Source organism: Verticillium nonalfalfae (assembly GCF_003724135.2).
Source record: "Verticillium nonalfalfae strain VnAa140/NRRL 66861 chromosome Unknown scaffold_1, whole genome shotgun sequence".
NCBI lineage: Eukaryota > Fungi > Ascomycota > Sordariomycetes > Glomerellales > Plectosphaerellaceae > Verticillium > Verticillium nonalfalfae.
Genome location: NW_021167226.1, coordinates 482650 through 503355, shown reverse-complemented (window position 1 = coordinate 503355; position 20706 = coordinate 482650). Strand labels below are relative to the sequence as shown.

At 56.8% G+C, this 20706-nt stretch overlaps 3 protein-coding genes across 3 annotated transcripts; 2 read left to right on the top strand and 1 right to left on the bottom strand.

The window, feature by feature from the left end:
- Positions 1 to 5815: 5815 nt before the first annotated feature.
- Positions 5816 to 7989, top strand: D7B24_000152 (uncharacterized protein; the record flags this gene model as incomplete). Its single annotated transcript, XM_028634414.1, has 2 exons — positions 5816 to 6430; positions 6484 to 7989. 2 exons carry the CDS (start codon positions 5816 to 5818, stop codon positions 7987 to 7989), a joined length of 2121 nt encoding a protein of 706 aa, XP_028499454.1.
- Positions 7990 to 8447: 458 nt separating this feature from the next.
- D7B24_000151 (uncharacterized protein) lies at positions 8448 to 8826 on the bottom strand (the record flags this gene model as incomplete). Its single annotated transcript, XM_028634413.1, has 2 exons — positions 8448 to 8715; positions 8789 to 8826. The coding sequence occupies 2 exons, from the start codon at positions 8824 to 8826 to the stop codon at positions 8448 to 8450; spliced, it is 306 nt and encodes a 101-aa protein (XP_028499453.1).
- Positions 8827 to 9820: 994 nt separating this feature from the next.
- On the top strand, positions 9821 to 12029 carry CDC14 (cell division control protein 14; the record flags this gene model as incomplete). Its single annotated transcript, XM_028634412.1, has 3 exons — positions 9821 to 9881; positions 10124 to 10438; positions 10504 to 12029. The coding sequence occupies 3 exons, from the start codon at positions 9821 to 9823 to the stop codon at positions 12027 to 12029; spliced, it is 1902 nt and encodes a 633-aa protein (XP_028499452.1).
- Between the last annotated feature and the right edge of the window lie 8677 nt (positions 12030 to 20706).

Below are 20706 nucleotides of genomic sequence, written 5' to 3'. Positions count from 1 at the left end.
ATTACCCATCTCAACGAAATGTATGAAAAAAGGAGGGGTTTTTCTGCAACTCGTTGCACCAGGCTTCTCAGGGTCACCCAACCCCACGAGCGGCTTGCGGCGCATTGACGAATCACTCGCATGATGATCATCTCTTGTCTATTTCTCTACCGCCTTTGCCATCTTATACCCAGGTATTTGTTTATATCGTTCCGGAGCCTCTTTTTAACAACGGGGGCAGCGAGGGCGGCGGGGTCTTGTCGCCCTCGCCGCATGCACACATCGACCATAGACGGCATAGAGGAGGACCGCCATAAAAGTTCCGCCCCCAATCACTCTCGCTTTTCGCCTCTCTCGGCGTTTCATCAGTCACTCGACTACCACTTTCGCTATCCGAACCACACGAAGCGCAGCAAGCCAGCGTCTTTCTGTCCCACAACAACGCATTGTCCAGCCAGCATAATCAGCAGCTCGACTTTCCTTCACTCATCTCTTGAACATATCTCTCCACATCTTCCAATCTCGCTTTCTCTCTTCATCTTTCTTTTTTCGCGGTGAATCCAAACCGCCGCGTTTCTGTACAAACTCCGTCACTCTTTTCTTCTGTCACCGTCAGCTTAGAACCCCAGAGACCGCCAGGGCCGGTCATTCGTTTCCCGTCGGTCCTTGCCTTGATACCAAACTCCTGATATCAGCCCGCCTATTACCAAATGTGCGATTTTGCTTTCCCTGCTTTGCTTGTTTAAATGTAATTACTCTCTGAGAGATCCCCAGGGGCGGATGAAGCGGATGAAGGTTGCGCTCTGATGCCAGTGCGTGTAACCTGGTTGGCAGTGAAGGTGGAGGTGTGGAAGGCGGAAGGCGGAAAGTGGTTGAATAAGGGGAAGGGGAAGCGCAGCAGTTGGTGAATATGTGTGGAGTAGCTATCTGTGCTTAATTCACGGCTTTCCATGTTAAATGCGTTCGTTTTGACGTGTCAATTCTACTTGCGACGAGGATGTATGACGTGAAACCTTTGGTACAAGTCGCATTTCTCATACATATCACGCCTCGCGGGTGGGTTTTCTTCGTGGCCAGTTGGGCATCGGGTCGCGGGCTCTCGTTTCCGAGAGCAGACCAACCCAACTTTTATGGCCGTCTCTCAAGAGCGTGATTGTCGACACGTCTCAGATTACAGCGTTCTCGAAGCTGTCCCCAGCCCGCCCGGTTACACGCGGGCTTTCAGATGGACCTTGCCTCCAGGACGCGGTCCATACCCGTTTCTGCAGACCCTGTCTCGCACCCCATCGTTGGGATCACATGTCGAATTCGGCCGAAAACCCACTCTACCTAACGGTCCTGAGAGCATGCTCCTGTCCTCATCCCAGCAACCTTGGGCGGCTCGGAAAGAGAGGGGCGTGAAATGGGACTCCAGGTGTGACGAAGCGGAGTCCGTCCGCGGCATCGTTACCCGACCTTGCTTCCGATTTCCGCGGACGCGTCCGGACGGAGGAGAGGGCCCAAAAGGCACAAAGGCGCGAGACAAGGGGTTGTGAGTGGGTGCTCGGTGGCGCGACCGCGTCGGATTAGGTCAGCACAGGACTGAGCCTCAAGCCCGTCTTCCCCAGATTTCAATCCCCCCTCCCATTCAACGTCAGTTCGCCCGTCAGGAAGACAGTTGGCGGGCGATGCGGATGACCATCGGTGCACGCTCTGGCATGCGCTCCGTCATCGGTGCTGCATGACGTGGGTCACGTTACTACCAGGCTCAAGGTTGAATTAAATGATCTTTGTTTTCTTCTCTGTCTCGCAGTCAATTGAAATCTCGCCAGACAATAATCCGGAATTCGGCACGCTGGGGTACTCCACGGCTGAGAGGCGAGGAGGCGCGCACGTGGGCTGATCGTTGGGTGCAGTGGCATCCAAGGGGTAAAAAGAGGCGCGAGCCAAACTGGGACCCCCACAACGACACCATCACATCGGCACCCCGTCGCAACGCCCTGTGGTGCAGGGTTCATCATTCCTGATTATGAAGAGAGGGGAGAGGGAAAAGCCGGGTGCATTTAGGGGGGGCGCTGCTTGGTTATTGCAGCGCTGTTTCTTTCCCCTGCCACAGCTCCGAGGAGGTTCATAGCTAAGTGGAACATGACGCGAGAGGCTTGAAGAAGCTCCTGCGGACGCATATAGCCTTCGGGCGATGGCTGTGCCGGCGAAGGGTTTCGGACCCTTGAGATCGGAACGTCCACGATAGGCTACTCGACTTGACCAAGCGTTCACGATGCATGACGGTGATCTGAGGGTTTGGCCTGTCACGGAGTGACCGACGTGGTGGTGCAGGTGATGTGAGAGCCTGAAATTTAGTCGAGGGGTGGTCCGGTGATGACCTCCAGGTGGCGATCCTGTCTGCGCGTCACAGAAGGAGGGAAACACAAGCTTCCTGCTGATGCTTATTATAGTGTGTTAAAGCCTCCAGGGCCATCATATGCTACTGCTGTGCCGCCACCTACTGTGTCATCGTGAACTATGCATGCTGTGGGTCACTTCGAGAACCTGACTTGGTAAATCATGGATCGTCAGCCTGCATGGTATCGGCAGAACCTCAACGCAGTCCGCATCTATTGACCAGAATCAGCTAACAGCTGACCGATTCAGCTGGTTTCGCCTTGCCTCATCCCGCCTGTCGCATAAGCCGGTAAGCTCGCAACCACCATGTCGGGTCAACCTCTCCACAACATGTCGTGGGGTGCAGTGCAGTAGTAACCCCAAGGAGGAAACACATTACTCCCGAGTTGTCACTGTGTCTCGCGTTGCGCCATCGAATACTACCTACCTCGGCTTCAATGTCTGTGTTGTTGACTATCACTACCGAATCACATCGGACGAAGGATCGGCCATTCTCGCTACCATGTCGAATCACGCTCGAGAGCCGACGGTAAAGCCCGCGGCTGCCATGATTCGGTCCTTCCATCCAACCGAACGTCCCGTTGCGCTTGTAAAGTGCCCCCTGCAGGCGAAGTCTGATGAGAACTTCCAGAAGGCCTGCCCCGGTCCAGGCCCGAGAGGAAAAGGAACAGCTGAGAATATGCACAAGGCTGCCGCTGCCACACCCCCAGCGGTTGCCCCTCTGTGGAGCGTATGCGGGTGGTGCTCTTAACAGCCCTCAAGGGGAAGGGAGAAAAGTTTTCTCATTGGCCCTAGCTCAAAAGGTCTTGTCAGGTTGAGAAGGATGGAAGGCGTCAAGAGTCGTTTTCCAGATGGGCCCTTGGTTGGTGATGACTTCAGGTCTGTCAGTTTTCAATATGGATCGTAATGGATACAGATTGGGATGAGTACGTAGTTGGCTTACAGTTCGCTGAGGGAAGAGCAGGTTGCGACGAGATTGATAGGACTGGAGCTGCGCAGGACTTACCGAGCCGCCTCAAGTCAACGACTGACGGATCGCTGCCTCGGCGAGCTTGATACAGGGATAATTAAGCACAAAGGTACGCCTTTATATCTCATGGCTGAGGTGGATCTCGAAGACCTTGCAAGGATGAATGTAACTGTACGTCGTTTGCTGGAAGAGAAGTGGCCGGTCAGGACACCAGGGACTGTCGTGTGCCAGCCTAGAGAAGGTTAGCCCGGACGACATCGCTCGTTCTAGGCAGGTCAGGTCGCTGCGGTAGCTCGGTGGTGATTCTTCTTCACCAGTTCTGCCATCTCGCTAGGCGTCGCGCGCTAGGCTAAGATGCCGCGGTCTCGTGATGTTGATACTCTGGTCGAACAAGTTGACAGAAAACAAGAACCTGCTTCTTTGACAAGTTGGTTCACTCTCCTGGTGGAATCCAACGCTGAAGCCGCAGACTAAGGTGCTGCAGGTGATATACGTACCTCGTACCTCCCCCCGCATGTAAACCCCCACGGCAAAGGCAGGGGACTGTTGCGCCCGTCATGAGGCACCTTTACCTAATTTCTGGGGGAGATACGGAACAATTCTCGGAAGGCCAACTGTGCGGAACCTCATTTTTGCGTGGCCAACGAACCGCAAATCGAGCATTGATGCTCAGTTCTGTCTTGTACCGAGGTCGAGGGCACCTGATGAACCTTACCGCGATTCCCTGCTGACGGCTTGGGAAAGAGGATGTAAAGGAGGGTTTCCAGGATACTTCTCGGTCACGGACCTTGTAACTGGCTAGCGGGGGATGGGAGGAGTGACGGCAGAACTAGACCGAGAACCGTTAGGGGTTTCGTTGCCTATGCTGTACTAACTCACTCACCACTCTTTGCAACATTGTGAAATGGCGTGTTCCACACTTCGCGCCATCTCGGCTCATTTAGAGGGATTTTCTCCTACTGTCTGCTGCTTGTCTCGTGCTGAACTGTTGCTCGACCTCCGGTCAATCAAGGGTACTCAGGTGAGGTTGGTTAGCATAGAGGGGCTGTCGGCGGACGAGGTGCTTCCCCGGTGCGGCTGCAGGGCCCACCGCGGCTGTGAGGTATAACATGAGCAAGCGAGGAGAGTTGATGACCTGAGTCGAGGGCACCGCCGACTGACGGCCCTCCTGAGTCCTTGTCCCCTGTTCACCAGCATACAGACTGGGTGTCGGGGAGCCTGCGGGACACACGATCCGCACGCGGCGGAAACGGATTGACGCTTGGCTGACCAGACGACGAGCGAGCCATACCTGGACAAAAGCGAGGCATCATGAACGAGGTCGATTCAAAATTGGTGAGCCAAGTCAGTTTGAAATGGCGAGAAGAAAGGGGAGAACCAACGTCTCGTGACGCGTCCACGAACGGCGTCATTCCGAGAAGGTAAGATTGGGAAGCATTGTGTGTTAAATCCGGCAAAAAGGGAGGAGACACAAGCGCGGAGATCCCCCTTGGAACAAAGTATCTGGAACTTTGAGGCCGAATGTGCCTGAGCAGCCAGTGTCGAGCCGTCATAAGCCAGGCCCTGCAATAACCCTGAGTCTCGGGCTGGAGAGAAAGCGCTAGCCACCCATGCACGGACCAATCTCGATATGGTGGTGAGCGAGGTGGGCTGGTGGGGTCGAGTGTCCCGCTAGAGAAGCAGCGTCGGGACCATCTGGCAGCCCTCCGGCCAGTCACAGTCAGTGAATGCCTTGAGAACCACCCGCGGTTAACCCCCACTACGATGCGACTCCTCTTCCCAGTCGCTCGCTCTCCTGCGCCTTCTGCTGCTCACTGCGACGCAGATAGTTGTTAAGGTCAGTTGCACCTGCCCAGTATGCTCCGTCCCTGATGGTTCCTGCCCATCTGCATCACGACGAATCGGTGCGCCAGTCACGACTCGTCTCGTTTCATCTCCTGCCTTCCTCTTCATTCTCAACCGACTCACCTTCAGCGTATCGAGCCAACGCCAACACCATCTTGACCTGAATCTGTCTCCATGGCGCTCTAAGCCGCCTTGGCCCTTTGCAGCAAGGCCCTATCTGACTCTCCCGTCCCACCAGCCACCTGCCCACCCACCCGTCTCACGACTCACTGCCGGCCGCAAGTCCGTCGTAGTCACGACCCCGCTGATTTGGCGTCGCCGCTGGAACCATCTGTGAATCCGACTTTTCCTCATACCTCTCACACTCTCTCGGGCGACCTGTTGCGCACCTCTCTCGCTCAATCGCACAACCGTTCGGTAGGCGTGCTGAAGCAGCTTTCGAAGTGGATTTAATCGCAAAACCAAGCCGAAGTCATCTCGGACCTTATCCATCGTCATTTCCCGACCGAACCCGATTCTCAGCACACTACGCCTGCCTCGTGCACAGCAAACATCGGCACCCACCGACCCGTCCGGTCACTCACCGCCCGCAGACTCGTCGCAATCGCTCGATCACGCGCCTGCGTCTTGGCTGACGAGATGTCGCCAACTGGGATGGCAATGATGGGCGGGACAAGCTGGACTACCCAGGACCAGACGCTGCCTTCGTCACACGATGATGATTTTCAACAATTCCTTGACATGGGCGGTATGGGCAACCTAAGTGAGCCGCTTGGGTTCGACTTTCACGACTTCCAGAATAGCGCCGACTCCTCCATGATGCCACAGAATGGCCGCGACCAGCTAGACACCCAAATGGGTGGCACCGACAGCGCCATGGCTATGACCAGAACCGACCCTTCTGTTCGCTCTGTCCAGGACCAGTTTGCTGCCATGAGCACTGCTGCCTCTCACCCCTCCATTCCCGCACAGATGATCCAGCCGGTGCCGACTCCCACTGACGCCATGGCCGAGATTGACGCGCAAATCCAGTTTTTGCAGCAGCAGAGGATGCAGCAGCAGCAGCGACAAATGCACGAGCACCAAGCTCATCAGGTTCAGCAGCAGACTTCATACTACGTCGGCCATAATCCTGTCCCCCCCACCCCGCAAAGCCTTGAGATGCCGCCGAATGGCAACCACTACTACGCCCAGGAGCAGGCGCAACAGAATGTCTTCGACAGCAGGTATCAGCGCATGAAGGAGCAGCAAGATGTGAGTTGGCTCTCGACCTTATCATGCCGTCGAGTGACTAACCCCCCCTGGAGATGGCCTTCACCCCCCTTGTGTCTCCGGCCGTAACGCCCCTTGATCCTCAGTTCCAGATCGACCCAAGCTTCACCATGCCGGGCTCATATTTCAGTCCGCTTACCTCACCAGCGCTTCACGCCCAGAGTGAGTCCAACTCGCCTTATGATCACCGTAATTCCTTTTCGAACCACACTTCGACACACAACTCAAATCACAACTCCCCTGGCGAAATGGATGTTGAAACCCCGATAGCGGCAGCCCCTCCACCCGTGGTTGACCTCTCAAAAAAGGTTCGGAAAAACAACGCCTCACGCGCGAAGGGCAAGGGCAGTGTGCGTCAATCTCCAATCTCTAAGCCAATGAAGAAGAAGACGGCACCGACCCCGAAGATGGTTTCGCAAGTACTTGCAGAGATGCAAGAATCCAACGAGGAATGTTCCGACCAGATGCTTCCACCTACATCTCTACCAATGCCCATGAGTAGCGAGGAGAGCGAAAATGCTTCCGTCTCGCCCGAAAACCTATCCGATATGCCGCCGCCGCCGCCGCCCGCTCACAACAGGCTCTCAAGATCACCCTTGAACGGCCCGCAACATGCCCAGCAGGCCACTTCAGCTATACCAGCGCACGTGCAAGGAAAGCCTTCGCCCGCAACGCCAGCGTCGCTCATGAAGCTACCGTCATCAAGTGCAAATGGAGGCGCTGTGTCGTCCAATGCGCAAACGATGGGCGCACCTGAGCAAATCGAGGACTTTAAGCTGCCGGAATCAGCAAACTTCCCCAAGAGCAGACTGACTCCTCTGGATACAAACCAAACTCCGGTACAATCACCACTGGAAGCCAGCTCGGCGAAAACCGCATCTTTCCAACCCCTACCGTCCCCTATTTTCCACAAGCCCTCGGGCACAGCTTCAGCAAACCAGAGCCCTCGCATCATCCCCGGCTCGACGGGCCCAGCTCCCAGGAGGACGCCAAATCTTGCACCGCGAGGAAGCAAAAAGAGGGCCAGCATCAGCTCCAGCCAAGTCTCGCCAGCATTGTTGCCTAGGATATCTCCGTCCATCAAGCCGCTTCTGCCGGGAACGCCCGGCGGCATGTCTGCTGAGGACACGGCGTCCCTTCTCCTGACATCCAAGTCTAATTACCAGAACATCCTTGAGGGCACAGTCGTGCCGGGCGTATCGTACCCAACATCGCTTTCGACAAATCTCACGTCAAAGAGGACGTCGCACAAGATCGCCGAGCAGGGCCGGAGGAATCGCATCAACACGGCACTGCAAGAAATCGCGACAATGTTGCCCAAGTCTGCGCTGTTGGAGATCAGCAAGAGCGAGAGCGAGAGTGCCGACAAGAAGGACGGCAAAGGGGGTGCGACGCCGAACAGCAAGGCGAGCACGGTCGAGATGGCTATTGACTACATCAAGCAACTGAAGCAAGAGGTGGCCGATGCGAACAAGCGAGCGGAGGAGGCCGAACGCAAGCTGGAGCTCAAGCAAGCCTCACCACCAGGTGAAACGAGGTAACGACGAAGGAGCGGGGGCTGCTACTGGGCGCGCGACATTGACTTTACTTGTCGAGCGGCATTTTGGTTGGACTGTTGAAGGCCGCATGGTTGGGAAGTCTGGGGGGGGGGGGGGGGGACAAGATACCAAGGAAATATCATGAGGTGTGATGGAGACGGTCAGCGGCAGTATCACATCTGTTTATCACTTAGCAATTGATGGCTAGCAATTGATGGCGCACGACACTCCAAGAAGCGAGGCGTTGGCGATGCCACCTAGATCTGCGACGGGCAAGAATTGAGCATCAGAGGATGTTATTTGTCACGAAGAAATAATAAGAAGATCTATCCTGCAGCGTCGTCTGGGGTATCAAAAGTGAAAAGAAAAATAGGCCTACTCGGTGTCGTGGAAAAGAGCGGCAAGCAAGAGAGGGGAGAAAATCCTTCCACAGGCGCCGCTGGGGCCGGAGACCCGCACAATCATTTTTGCTCGAGCACATCGGCGTCTAGCTGCTCCATGACCTCAATGATGAGCTTGAGGCTGTCCATGAAGGAGTTGACGGCGACGCGCAGCATGCGGTTGGTCGTGGCCTTGTAGTGAACTTCAAGGACGGAGGAGGCGGCGGAGGCGGGCTGGGGCTTGACGGCGAAGGCGCGGGAGACGAGCGGCGAGAGCTCCTTGTCGACGGCGAGGGCCTGATGGGCTACGGCGGCGAGGCGGTCGGTGGGGAAGGGGATGGTGAGGGTGCTGGAGGCGAAAGAGGACCGATCGTCAGTGTATTGTTGTGAAGGGAGGCGGGGGCAGCAGGGCGTGGACGTACAGGGAGCAGGGAAAGTCTGGATCGGCAGCGGTCGCCATGTTGTGCTGCGTGGCGGTCGGTGCGAGGGTCGACCTGGTGTTGTGGTGGAATGCGATGTTGCGGTGTCGCTGGTGCGGGGGAAGGGGGGGCAGGGGGAGCAGGGACAGAGGGAGTCTTGTCGCCAAAATGGTCAAAGTTCTAGGGTTGTCTTGGAGGTGAAGACCCCGCGGTGGATGATGTTCAGATGTCAGTCAGTGAGTGCAGGGAGGTGGTTGTGTTCGATTGGGTCAGACGGATCAGGAAGAACGGTCCCACTATGCGTGTGGCTTGCTTCTTTCGCACACGCAAGGCTGTTGTTTTGTGTGGGCGTTGCTGAGGCGGTGCACGATTTGGATGATCGACCCCTTGGTGGGCTCCTGGTTTCATGGTGGTCGGTAGGCAGGTGGCAACAGGTGCGAGGTTACCACGACAACCAAGGCCCCAGCCAACCAGACAATAACAGAGGCCAGGCCTCTCCAGGGGCCCGGAATCAAAATAACAGTCCCAAGTGCTCGGACTCGTACAAAAACATCTTCTCAGCCGTCATCGCATGCCATCGACACTTTCAGGATTCCCAAACTCCATCTCCTGGCCTTTTGCATTATATCCCCTCCCCTTTCGCTTCACTTGCTAGGCGCCCAGTGTAGACCCAGGTCAACATCAGAACCACAGGCGACCAGTGTGTTTGTTGTTGTTATGCCATCATCGACCGCCCAACGCTGATCAGCCTGACCGCCCAAGACTTGCAGCGCAACTCGCATTCCTGCCTCGCCAACCGCAACATCGCCACCTCCTCCTTCTACCGCCACCCGCCGACGGCAACAACAACAACAACATCAGTCCTGACATATCTACTGCCGGACTTCAGTAGCGACCGCCGCTGCGATTTCTGCGCTTTTGCACCCGCTCCAGCTTCCACCATTTGCGACACGGCACCTCCTCTCCAGTCCTTGCTGAGCGAGCCCGCGTCGTCAAAGCTACACCTACCCCGAAGCAAGCACCGCCAACGATCCGATGGCGCCTTCTTCCAGATCGGCCTCCCACAACCTGGGACAGGTCGTCGAATACATCCCTGGTACGTATTCCCGGTGCTCGTCATCGACAGCTTCAACCTCTCCCCACGTCCGCACGCAGTGGTGCCACCCCGAGCCATGTCGCATTGTTACCCGATGCTCCGCGGCTAGCCTCGCAGCTCGCAAACCATCGACATGAGTCTCCGTCCCATCAGCCCCGAGGCGTTGATCTCTACATTTCATCTCCAATATCCATTGTATCTTGGTATATATACCCCCTTCACGTTTCTGACATGCATCGCAGACCGCCTCTACCTCGCCGCTTACATCCATCCTCCCACGGCCGACACACTCTTCCCCTACCCTGAGCCTCTGCAGTCCCCGAGGAAGAGGTCGCAACGCGCTGCTGAGGGCCCCAAGCCTGTTTCCGGCACCCCCAAGCCGGCGCCCTTCTACTTCACCGTTGACGACACCCTCCTGTACAACGCTTTCCACCACGACTTTGGCCCGCTCCACATTGGCCATTTGTACCGCTTTGCGCTGCACTTTCACGATGTGCTCGGTGCCAAGGAGAACAAGGACCGGCCCATTGTCTTCTGGAGCCGGGCTGACCCGCGCAGTATGTTCACACCCCTCGTCGCCGTCATTTAAACCGCGCTCGTTGCTAACATTTCGGGTGCCCAGGCCGCGCCAATGCTGCTTGCATGCTCGCGTGCTACATGGTCCTCATCCAGGGATGGCCGCCTCACCTGGCCCTTGCGCCCATGGCCCAGGTCGACCCTCCTCTGATGCCCTTCCGTGACGCCGGATACAGCCAGGCTGATTACGGCATCACTGTGCAGGACGTTGTCTACGGTGTCTGGAAGGCCAAGGAGGAGGGGTGCTGCGCTCTCGACAACTTTGACCTCGACGAGTACGAAAAGTACGAGAGGGTCGAGCATGGTGACTTCAACTGGATCTCGCCCAGCTTCCTCGCCTTCGCCTCCCCTCAACAGACCCCCATCGCCAAGATCCCCGAGGGGACCCCAGAGTGGGATAAGCTGCCCACCACCATCGCCGAGGTCGATGCTCACGCCACGCTACCTGTGCCTTTCAAGAATGTTCTCAAGCACTTCAGCGAAAGGGACATCGGGCTCGTCGTCCGACTGAACTCACAACTTTACTGCCCCTCGTACTTTGAGGCGCTGGGCATCCAGCACCTCGACATGATCTTTGATGATGGTACGTGCCCGACCATGCCGACGGTTCGCAAATTCATCCGACTCGCTCATGAGATGATCACCGTCAAGAAGAAGGGCATCGCTGTCCACTGCAAGGCTGGTCTCGGAAGGACAGGCTGCTTGATCGGTGCCTATCTGATCTACCGCCACGGCTTCACGGCGAATGAGGTCATTGCCTTTATGCGCTTCATGAGACCGGGCATGGTTGTCGGGCCCCAGCAGCACTGGTTGCACATTCACCAGGGCACATTCCGTGAGTGGTGGATTGAGGAGCGCGTCGAACGCAAGTTGAGGAAGGAGATGGCGGCCGCCGCCCATGCCACACCCAGCACACCCATTCGTGCCATGCAAAAGGCTTCGCTCCGTAACCCCCAGGCAACGACGCCGTCTCCCCAGCGAAGTGCCTCAAACCGTACTCCCCTCAGCGAGGTCAACGATGAGCGCGGTAATGTTGCCGTTCACGAGGACTACCTCCCCGCCCCTACACCAGGCCAGCCACGCAAAACCGGCCGTGCTGACCGCCACCACCCTTACTCGCGTGCCCCTTCATACTCGGCCACACTCGAGGAGGAAGGCGGCGTCGAGCACGAGACTGAGGTCCTCTCGGTTCACAGGCGATCCAACGCCGGCGAGTCGGATGAGGAGATTCACCTCCGCATGCGTGCGCACCGCAAACCTTCCGAGTCACCAAGCCGTTCAGAGAAGATGCGATCCTACAGCTCGACCACAACAACCGTGTACCACAAGTACATCGACAACGACTCTACCCACGATGTCGAGAACATGGGCAGCCCTGCCCGCGTCAAGGCAATGGACCGTGAGCGCGCTAGCAGTGCGTCGGGCATCCTGACCAAGGTCCGCAGCAGCAAGCGTGGCACCGAGTCACCTCTTCGCTCCAAGGATGGCGTCCGCAAGACCAGCGGCCGTGTCGGCAGCATCAGCGGCGCCCCGTCCTCAGCAACGGCGCGGAAGGTTTCCAACGGCATCTAGGGACCCGGAGGAAGACCGAAGCGTAGCGGAGGCCGGAGCGATGTCGTCTGAGGACAGCATGCTTGGCGACTGTTTGACCGAACGTTCGAGGCTCTTTTGAGGCGTTTTTGCGGCGTGTCAGTTTTTGTTCACGGAGAGCTTACGATTATGATGAACACGACACACGACCAGGCTCATGTGTTTCTGCATGCAGTGGCGTTGAGTTTTTGATAGCCTTGGCAACGACGGGCCGGAGAGAGGGGATTGTTCCAATTCCTGTTTTGTGAACGGAGATACATCTAGGCTTGTGTGGCATGGCGTCTTGCATGACTTGGCATCATCCCACACATGGGGAGCGCGTTGTGACGTATCCGCAACGCATCGCGTTTTCTCCGTGCTTGTTCTTATTCTGCCATGGGCGTTTGGGTTCTTGGAGTTTCGGGGATTCGGAGTTGCGATAATAGCTTTCTGTATTACTGTCTGTACTTGGCTTAAGACACTTATTCGTTATCTTTCTCGTCGCCAAACACGTTCGTGGTGTCTGGTTGTGTCACTCTGAGACCAAAGTTGACTCTCGTCATGCTAGACCTATCGAAGGGCTATTGTTACGACACTGCAGTTCCTTCCTCAAGTCCTAGTAGCATGTTCTCGGGTCGTTACTCAAAGCATCGACAATGATCCATGAGGGGAGGCTTGTCACGACATGGCAGCCAAGGTAAATGCGGTTCTGCGAACAAATAATTCTGCTCTTGAAGGAAACCACTGTCAGGTCTGCTGGTTGCTAGACTAACTCGCATTAGAGACTCACACTTTGACCACGCGGGTCCCTTGGTTCATGGCCGACTGGCGAAGATACCTTGTTGTGAGGGTATCGTGGGATTTGTGGTTTCTGGTGATGTAGGAGTCCTCGGAAGCAACGATGCCGAAGGGAACGTGTCAGTGGTATCCTTGATGATGTCCTTTCTGGTGAACTCGAACAGTGCAAGCCGTTGGCTGACCACCTCGCTGTTGCGGGTTGGACATGGTGATGGAGGCTCTGCTACCTGTGGCGAGGGGGCTGTTGTGATATTTCACCGACGGATATTTCCCTGCACAATAACGTCTTTGTTCCTTCGTTACACAGCAAGACGAGCTCGTTCCAATACCTGCATCAGCTCCGTTACCGGCACGCAATGTTTCCTGCCACAGAGTATCGCCCCGTCCTGTTGTTGACCTTCCTTGGTGTCCTCCACCGTCCAAAGCTTCACCGTCGTCTCTTTGCGGCACCCTCGCCCGTCAACAACATTCGAGACGCGTTACCACAAGCTTCTTTATCCGCCTGTCCTACGCACAATCCGCGCCCCCCATGATTCACGGTACGCCGTGCTCCATCGAGCTCCTGAGCCTCACAACCGAAATTCGCAGTCCCCGAGCTCGATGTAACCTATCGACAACAAAAAAAAGACCACCCACAAGCGCGTCTGACGTTGGACATGGCATTGGAGCGAGGTCGCATTGCTTGCGGACCCCAGGGAAAAAATAAAACCCACACGGTTCAAAGAAGCGAGTAAGAAAACCATGGCCCCTCCAAGCAAGCCTTTCTATCCTTTCTCCTTGTTTACTGTTTTATCCATGTGGGCTGACGGCGCCGACTGGATCCCGGGTGAAAGAAATCGCACGCTCTCGAGCATAGTCTTGTCAGCCTCGACCCATTGCCACCAGGCATGGGAGCAGACCACTGGCGGTGGGGAGGATGGGGAGAGAGGGAGAGGGAGAGGCTCCTGCGCATTGTGAAGCGCTTTTGCCTCTCTCTTTACCCGCCCACTGGACTCCACCTGCGATGGACGATGCCGGGAACAGAGGAGAAATGATAGTCCTGCCTGTGCGGTGATGCGCGTGGATCCCCTATTCCCTCGGCTCCCTTCCCGCGTGGGCAACGTTACCCTTTTCACCGCCGACGGCCGCGCAGCCAAGCTGTCTGTTGGAGCGCAGATGCTACGCGGGGTGGTAACCCGCGTGGACAGCCTGGCAGGGCCTGCGTCCCGAATCGTCCACGAGGGGTGCAAGAGACCAACTCGGTGGGAACGCGGCTTTGCCAAGAGCGAGCGCTGGACGGACGGGCGCGGGAGACACGGCACCCACCCGGAGCAGCGACAGACATCCTACCTTAGTTTGGAGGGTCAAAGAGAGCGACAGGCATGGACTCACAAGATGAAAGACGACAACGGACATCGTCGTAGGAATTGGGAGAACTATGATCGGAGGAAAGGGGGGAGGGGACAGGCACATGTTTTTCTCAATGGCATGGTCAGCCCACTGACACGAGGCAAAGACAAGCAAGTCCTCGGACACAGGGAAGAAAAGTTTAGATCAACAACACCAACGGGCTTGCCACACCTGTCGGGCGATCACCTCCCTCCCAAGTAGGCCCTCGGTGCTGTCTTCCGCCATGACAGACAGAGGTTGTCGATCGTTCATCCACCATTTCATTGTGGGCAACATGCCCGCCCATGTACGACATTCGATGTGTCGGCAAGCACATGCTCTTTCCCCGTCCCCGATCACCTCCGAGATCGACAGCAAAAGGCGTTCCCATGTCTGCGCCGTCCACTCATCCGCCCGGATATCAGGTAGTTCCAGACATCCGTCAGATGTGTGTGACGGGGCGCGCTACTGCTGTCTGGGGAAGATTAGTTTATCGTCTCTGCATGAAATGATCGCTTCCGCTGTCGTACTCCCTCGCCGCTGTTGGTTGTGTTATCACACCATCTTTCCCCAGGAACACATGAAAACAAAGAACTGGAAGAAGAGGAAGATGATGATGATGCAAGCTCCCCAACCTCTCCTTCCAGCCGCATGTGATCTCGCCTGCACTCCCTCCCTCGCTCTCCGCAGACCTCATTTGCCAATCTCATCTCCCCCGCGCGCAGCGCCACTCTCGGCGCCGTCCTCACGCCTCTCTGCTGCGCCAGAAAAAGTGCCGTCGTCGAGACAAAGTCGACAGCGTGCACATGTTCGGCCCAACCTCGTGGAGACTCTGAACCCACGTTCTCTGCCCTGTGTGTTCTCGGCCCTCATCGTCCCTCACCGGCCGGGGCAGCTGGGCGGTGGACGAAGGGGGGCGCAAAGGCATGACCGTGTCCCGATGCGTCGGCGTGCATCACGACTGCCCGCCCCGGCCACCAAGCCTTATTTCCCCAGGCTCTCGCTCAACAGGCCAGACCGAGTCCACCTTCTAGCGCGCATCCTGGCGTTCTCATCTGCCCCCAACACTCCTTGGCCTCGCTCTCGAGAAGGGAGGAGGGAGGGGGGGGCAGAGGATCAGAGGAGCAGGAAGAGAGTGGAAATCGTCAGTTTTTCGCTCTCCTGCTCGACCGACAAAGTTTCGATCGTGTCCACACATGGCCCGAATAAGCTAATCGGACCGGGCGAGCTCCCAATGCTGCGGCTGACCCTGGTCCCCCGTCGTGAATGCGCCCTCGTTCCGAAGAGGATATAGACAGGCAAAACAATTGTTCGCTCGGGGCGAAGGAAGGCTGAAGACATGTCGCGAGGCAAGGAAAGAGCAGAAGAGAACAGGGACCAGGACAAGGGCCAGGACAGGGACTAGGTAGGGGACAAGGTGCTTCTGAAGGTGCTTCTGCTTCACATGGCTTGCTCATCGACGAGAACGCCTTCTCAGCGCCGTCCTAACACCACCTCGCGAGGATGAAGGGAACCGAGACGGCAATGGGCACGCAGGCAGGCAGGTGGTTCAACGTCAAGTTGGTTCCGGGTCAGATGCGGCGGGCCACAGACAGCCGTGTTCTGGTCGCGATCGCATGATTGCCAGCTTGATCGATGCGTGGAAAATGGCGAATGGGGTCTTGGCGCAGGTCAACATCATGCTAGTACGATGCCAAGATGCGTCTCACACACTTACTCAACACGACCACGACGACATCTTGTCTCCCCTTCTCTCCGGCATGATCCACACACACCGAAGTGCGGATGCGACCCCTCATTACCCATTCTGCGCTTCCCTGTGGCGTTCCAGAAAGACCGGTGCCTGCATTGGCGGGCTGCACGACCACTGGCGGCCACGGGGGGATGCGGACAGGAACGGTCTTACTGCCTGCGCGGGCTAAGGATGGCAGACATGTTGAGAGGGTGTCCTCGCCTCGTTGCTTCGCCTATTCGCTTGATGCTTACTTGGGTTGGGACCTGTGTGTCTCAGCACGCTACATGAAGACACCTCTTTCTCGATCCAAGACACAACGTCATATGTTAGACAGCGCGACAGCCAACAACTTTTTACCTCGGTCTCCTCGTGAATGACGCATGAGCAGACATGTAGGGCTGCCCTCGTCACCATGGCTGCCCTCCGAAGTATGTCCTTTCGCGTCAGTAAACCGACCAAGGCGTTTTCTTTCTGCTTCGAAGTTCCCCAGTCTGAGACGCAAACCTATCTCTGCTGCCCGCGCCAACAACCAGTGGTCACAAGTTCCAGGCCTCGACACCTGTGGGGACGCGCCCCGAGCTATTGGATCTCAGCAGTTCGATACACGGCCTCCCCTCCTAAAAGAAGCAGCAGTACGGTTCTCCGTGGCTGGAGAAGTGGGACATGGACCGACAGTCGACATGGGCCGTCTTCAAACTCCCTGCCAACCCCCATGACTCTCTCTATTTCTCCACGCCGTCACAGTCTCTCACCTTGCCTCGTTGAGAAGGAAGCTCGCTGTGGCTGCAGCGCTGGCCGCCGACAGCCGTCGGCTGGCTGGCTGAACACCTTGCACTCCATCAAGCCCCCGTCCGGGGCAGGGTACCGTCGGCAGGGTCTGCCGTAAGGACCCCATATGTCAGCTTCAACTCAAACCTGGAAGGCCCAGCGTTCGCACGCAATCGAAAGAAATGAAGGCCTCTCCGCCTGGGAGAAATTCCGGTAAATTGCCCAGAAATGCTCTGCGCCCGGGAAGATCGCTGGACCACCGCGTACCTGATCCTCCCAACACGCGTCTGCTGACGGCAACTTACGGTGGTGGTGTGCAGGGTCGAGGGGAGGGGGGGATCCTGTGTTGCACGGCACTGCTTCGACCGAGTAATCTGAATCCGCCCGACGTCCTGATCCTGCCTAACCCGTGAGCCCTGCATCCTCAACCTCGGAGCACAACTACCGGATAGAGTTAGCCCTTCCCGTCCCTCCCGCTTCGGTGGCCCTGGCTCAGTGGCAGGCCCCTCCGCTAACCACACCACGCCTCGACAGCACCTTAGCGGAAGCTACTACTCGTTTCGTGCTTCGTCGCAAATCTCAACTGAGCCATTTTTTCCTTTCGTCTGCCCGACTGCCTCCCACAGCACGTTCCCCACACACTACATCGCGCGCCAGAAGACCAACGAGCGGTGCGAACTGCGGCCGAGCCGTCCTTAGCAAAGAATCTCGCGGCATTGACGTACATACGACACGGCTCAGTATTGTAGTGCTCAAATCTGACCCCTGCCCGCCGCCATCGCGATAAGATTGTACGTAGGTGTTGTCGCGCCGGAAGATTTGGGGGCCGGCCGGGATCCTTCCCCTCGTGGCTCAGAGCTGCAGAGTGACATGTAGTCGGATGGCGCATGGACGATACCTTGGTGGCTGCTCAACTTCCGTACCAGGCTCATACAGGCAGTGGTTGCGCCGCCTTGGCGCCTCACGATAAAGTCTGTAAATGCCGGCTGTCCCTACTATGATTTCCCGGTCTCACCTGCGGTAGCAATCTGTTGCTACTCGGTGCGAGATGAAATGGCGCTGGCGGACCCGTTCGTATGACCGCGTGGTACTCGGATGGTGGCTGTATGCCGAATCGAAATGGGAATCCATCAGAGCTAGCATGGGACCGTTGCGACTGAGCTACTGTACAGTCAAAGTCAGATGTGGAAATGAGACTTGATCTTCTAGAACACCTGGAAATGCAACAGCACGGTTCTGATGGCGACGTGGGCGACGAAAATTGACGACAAACAAAGGACAATCGCGAAACTCAAAAGAAGATGACCGGCGTATTGTTTCAGAGAGATGAGACGAGATGTCTGGCGACAGCTGCTTGTGCCTGCCCCTTCCCCCTCCCCGCTCCTCCGATTTGCACTGTTGACATCTTCCTGCTGGGATTGCAATCTGGTTTGGGCTCAGAGTGTGCTGTCCTTTGTCAAGTCGCTGAGCTCTGGCTTAAATGGAGGCACCCGAGAAGTAAACCTGTCGATCGGACCAGGCGAGTCTCGGGGTAGTCGAGGCTACGTCGATCCAGGCAAGGGATCCTGCGGAACAAGCTTGATAGTGGGTGGGCAATTCTGGCCAGGCATGGCCTTCATTGTGTCAAGCAGCGTGGTGATGAATATGCAGGGCTATTGCAGCACCGATCTCAAACTCCACAGAGCATGACGTCTTACCCAGCCAGTTTCCCGTCGCAGCCTCGGTCATTTTGTAGGCCGGAGAAGCATCCATCGTCGTAGGATCATATCGTAGCCAAATGCGACGATGGGGCGAAATGCCCGCACCTCGTGGCGGCTGTATGTGATCTAGCGCAGCCTCGGGAGTGACTGGCGTTGCCTTTGCTTTTTCACCTCGTGGTCACGGCAGTCATGATGAGCAAGACTGTGCGGTGTGCCTCTCTCTTCTTGACAGCTGCAGCCGTAGATCGGGAGAAGAAAGGATGGTGGCACAGACGGACACTTCAACGCTGAAAGCCGAATTTTTGGCCGTGCCGAAGAAGCAATGTCATAGAAGCCCACCATGACCTGCCTGTTTGGTAGGTGTGGTGTTTCTAGAAGACAGGGGAGCAGGCACGTCAGCACAGCGGTTGCCAAAGCCATCGTGCTCCGGCTTCTTCTTTGGGCTGATGCGGACTGCGGCTCCTTGCTCACAGGATTTGTAGTGCAGCTGTTGAAGCATCCGAGCCAAGTCCCTTATCGCAAGATGGATTTGCCTACGGTGAATGCTACTTGCTGTACAGCACCTGCCAGAGGGACGTCATGCTCAGTGTTCAAGCCAATTATTGATCAGCTGTCCTTGTTCACCCTCAGATGCCTGTCTGCTTCAGGTGAAGGGCGGTTTGCGTTCGCCATGGGGCAAAGCCCGTCGTACTTGGCCATTGCGTGGGACATGAGTGCTGCAATCAATAAGAGTAAAATTTCGTGAGTCAACACCGTCAGCTCGAAACATTCTTGTGTGCGACACATGATGGTGAAGTTTACCTCAGTCATGTCACCGATGGGTTGCTCCTATAGCAGCTCGAGAATGGCATTCCACAAATGGCTCTTGCTTGTTTCCCCCCAGAGGCTGGAGTGGTTGGCCAGAAAAGCGGCTGGTGTGGCCAATCCGCTGTCAATGCCCATCGGCAAAAATGTGATATTGCTTCCCAGTCCAGGGTCGCCAAAGAACTGACGCGCTTAACAGGGCGAGACCAGATTGAATACAAGATCCAGGCGTATCGTTGGTCGGACCTGGACCGATGGGCTGCGAAACGGTCATCATTATTGGCAGGGTTGTATATACGTCGTGTGCAGTGAATTCGCCAAACCGTTGACAGGCGGGTGACATATCTCAGGAGTGGTCTGACCACCAAGCAACCGGCGTCTCCCTGTCAATTGGAACACAATTGGAGACGATGGCTGGGTTGATCAGCGGCATTCAGACAGCCACCGTCATGCCGTACATACAACATGCTTCTTTAGGATCGAAGCTGCGCTGCTTTTCTTTCCAGTACTGTGGCGCAAGCCAGCAAGATCAAGATTATCATTGCGATCAGCCCGGGCTGCGCAGTCTGGGCCACGTATCAAATCGGAGCCGAAGACAGCCGGCAGGTGACGTGAACATTTGCCGGTCTGGCCTGCGACTCGGTGCCGATCGGTTCGGACTACACGACTCAAGAGGCGGACGCAAATAGTCTTTATGGGCGGGCTGGGAGCGACGGGACAGTGCCACGACAAGTGTTTGTTTTGGAGACGGCTCATGGATAGTGGTGGTCTTCTTGCGTCTGTGTGTCAGTCGCTCGCCGCACGTCCACGATGGGGTGGGTGGTGCCCTTGGGCCGCCCAGACGGCGTCAGCCCACCCTGAACTCAGACCAACCGTCCGGTACGTGGCTGGCAGGAGGGGTGGGGAGGGCGACTAACTGGGACTGGTCACAGTTGCGGTGGCCTTCAAAGGCAAACGCACCCAAGTGGGCACCCGCATGTGTCGTGGGTCGTGATTTTAGGCATTCCAAGAGAGGCCCTGCTGGCCTGAAACGGCCATTTGTGATTGAGCCAAGTAGGGGACGTTTGGGTGGGTTGCGGCCAGTAGAGTTGTAACGGTTGCTACGCTGAAGAGAGGTCGGTTCAGGCCAAGCCGAGAAGCTAGCCAAGCTGGCGGTCCAACCTTTGTTGAACCAATGTTGTGAGACAGCCAGGTTGTGCTAGGAGAAGTGGGCCAGCGCTCACGACGAGAATGGCGATGCGATCACGAGGGTGATTCCGTCTGATCTCGTCGACTGCAGCTGGTGTCGCAACTCGACAACTGAGTGCAGAAGCAAGACTGGTGGGTGCGGTGTGATGACAGTGCAGGCTCTAGTGGAGGGGAATCTGATTCAGACAGAGGTGGTTGTGGCGCTCGAGGCGCGGCGACGCTGATGCGGAGCCGAGACATGAGTACGGTGAGATAGGTGGGTGTGTGATGGCGATGGGTGATGGCGGCGCCTGGCTGGGACGCATCATGGATTTGCTCT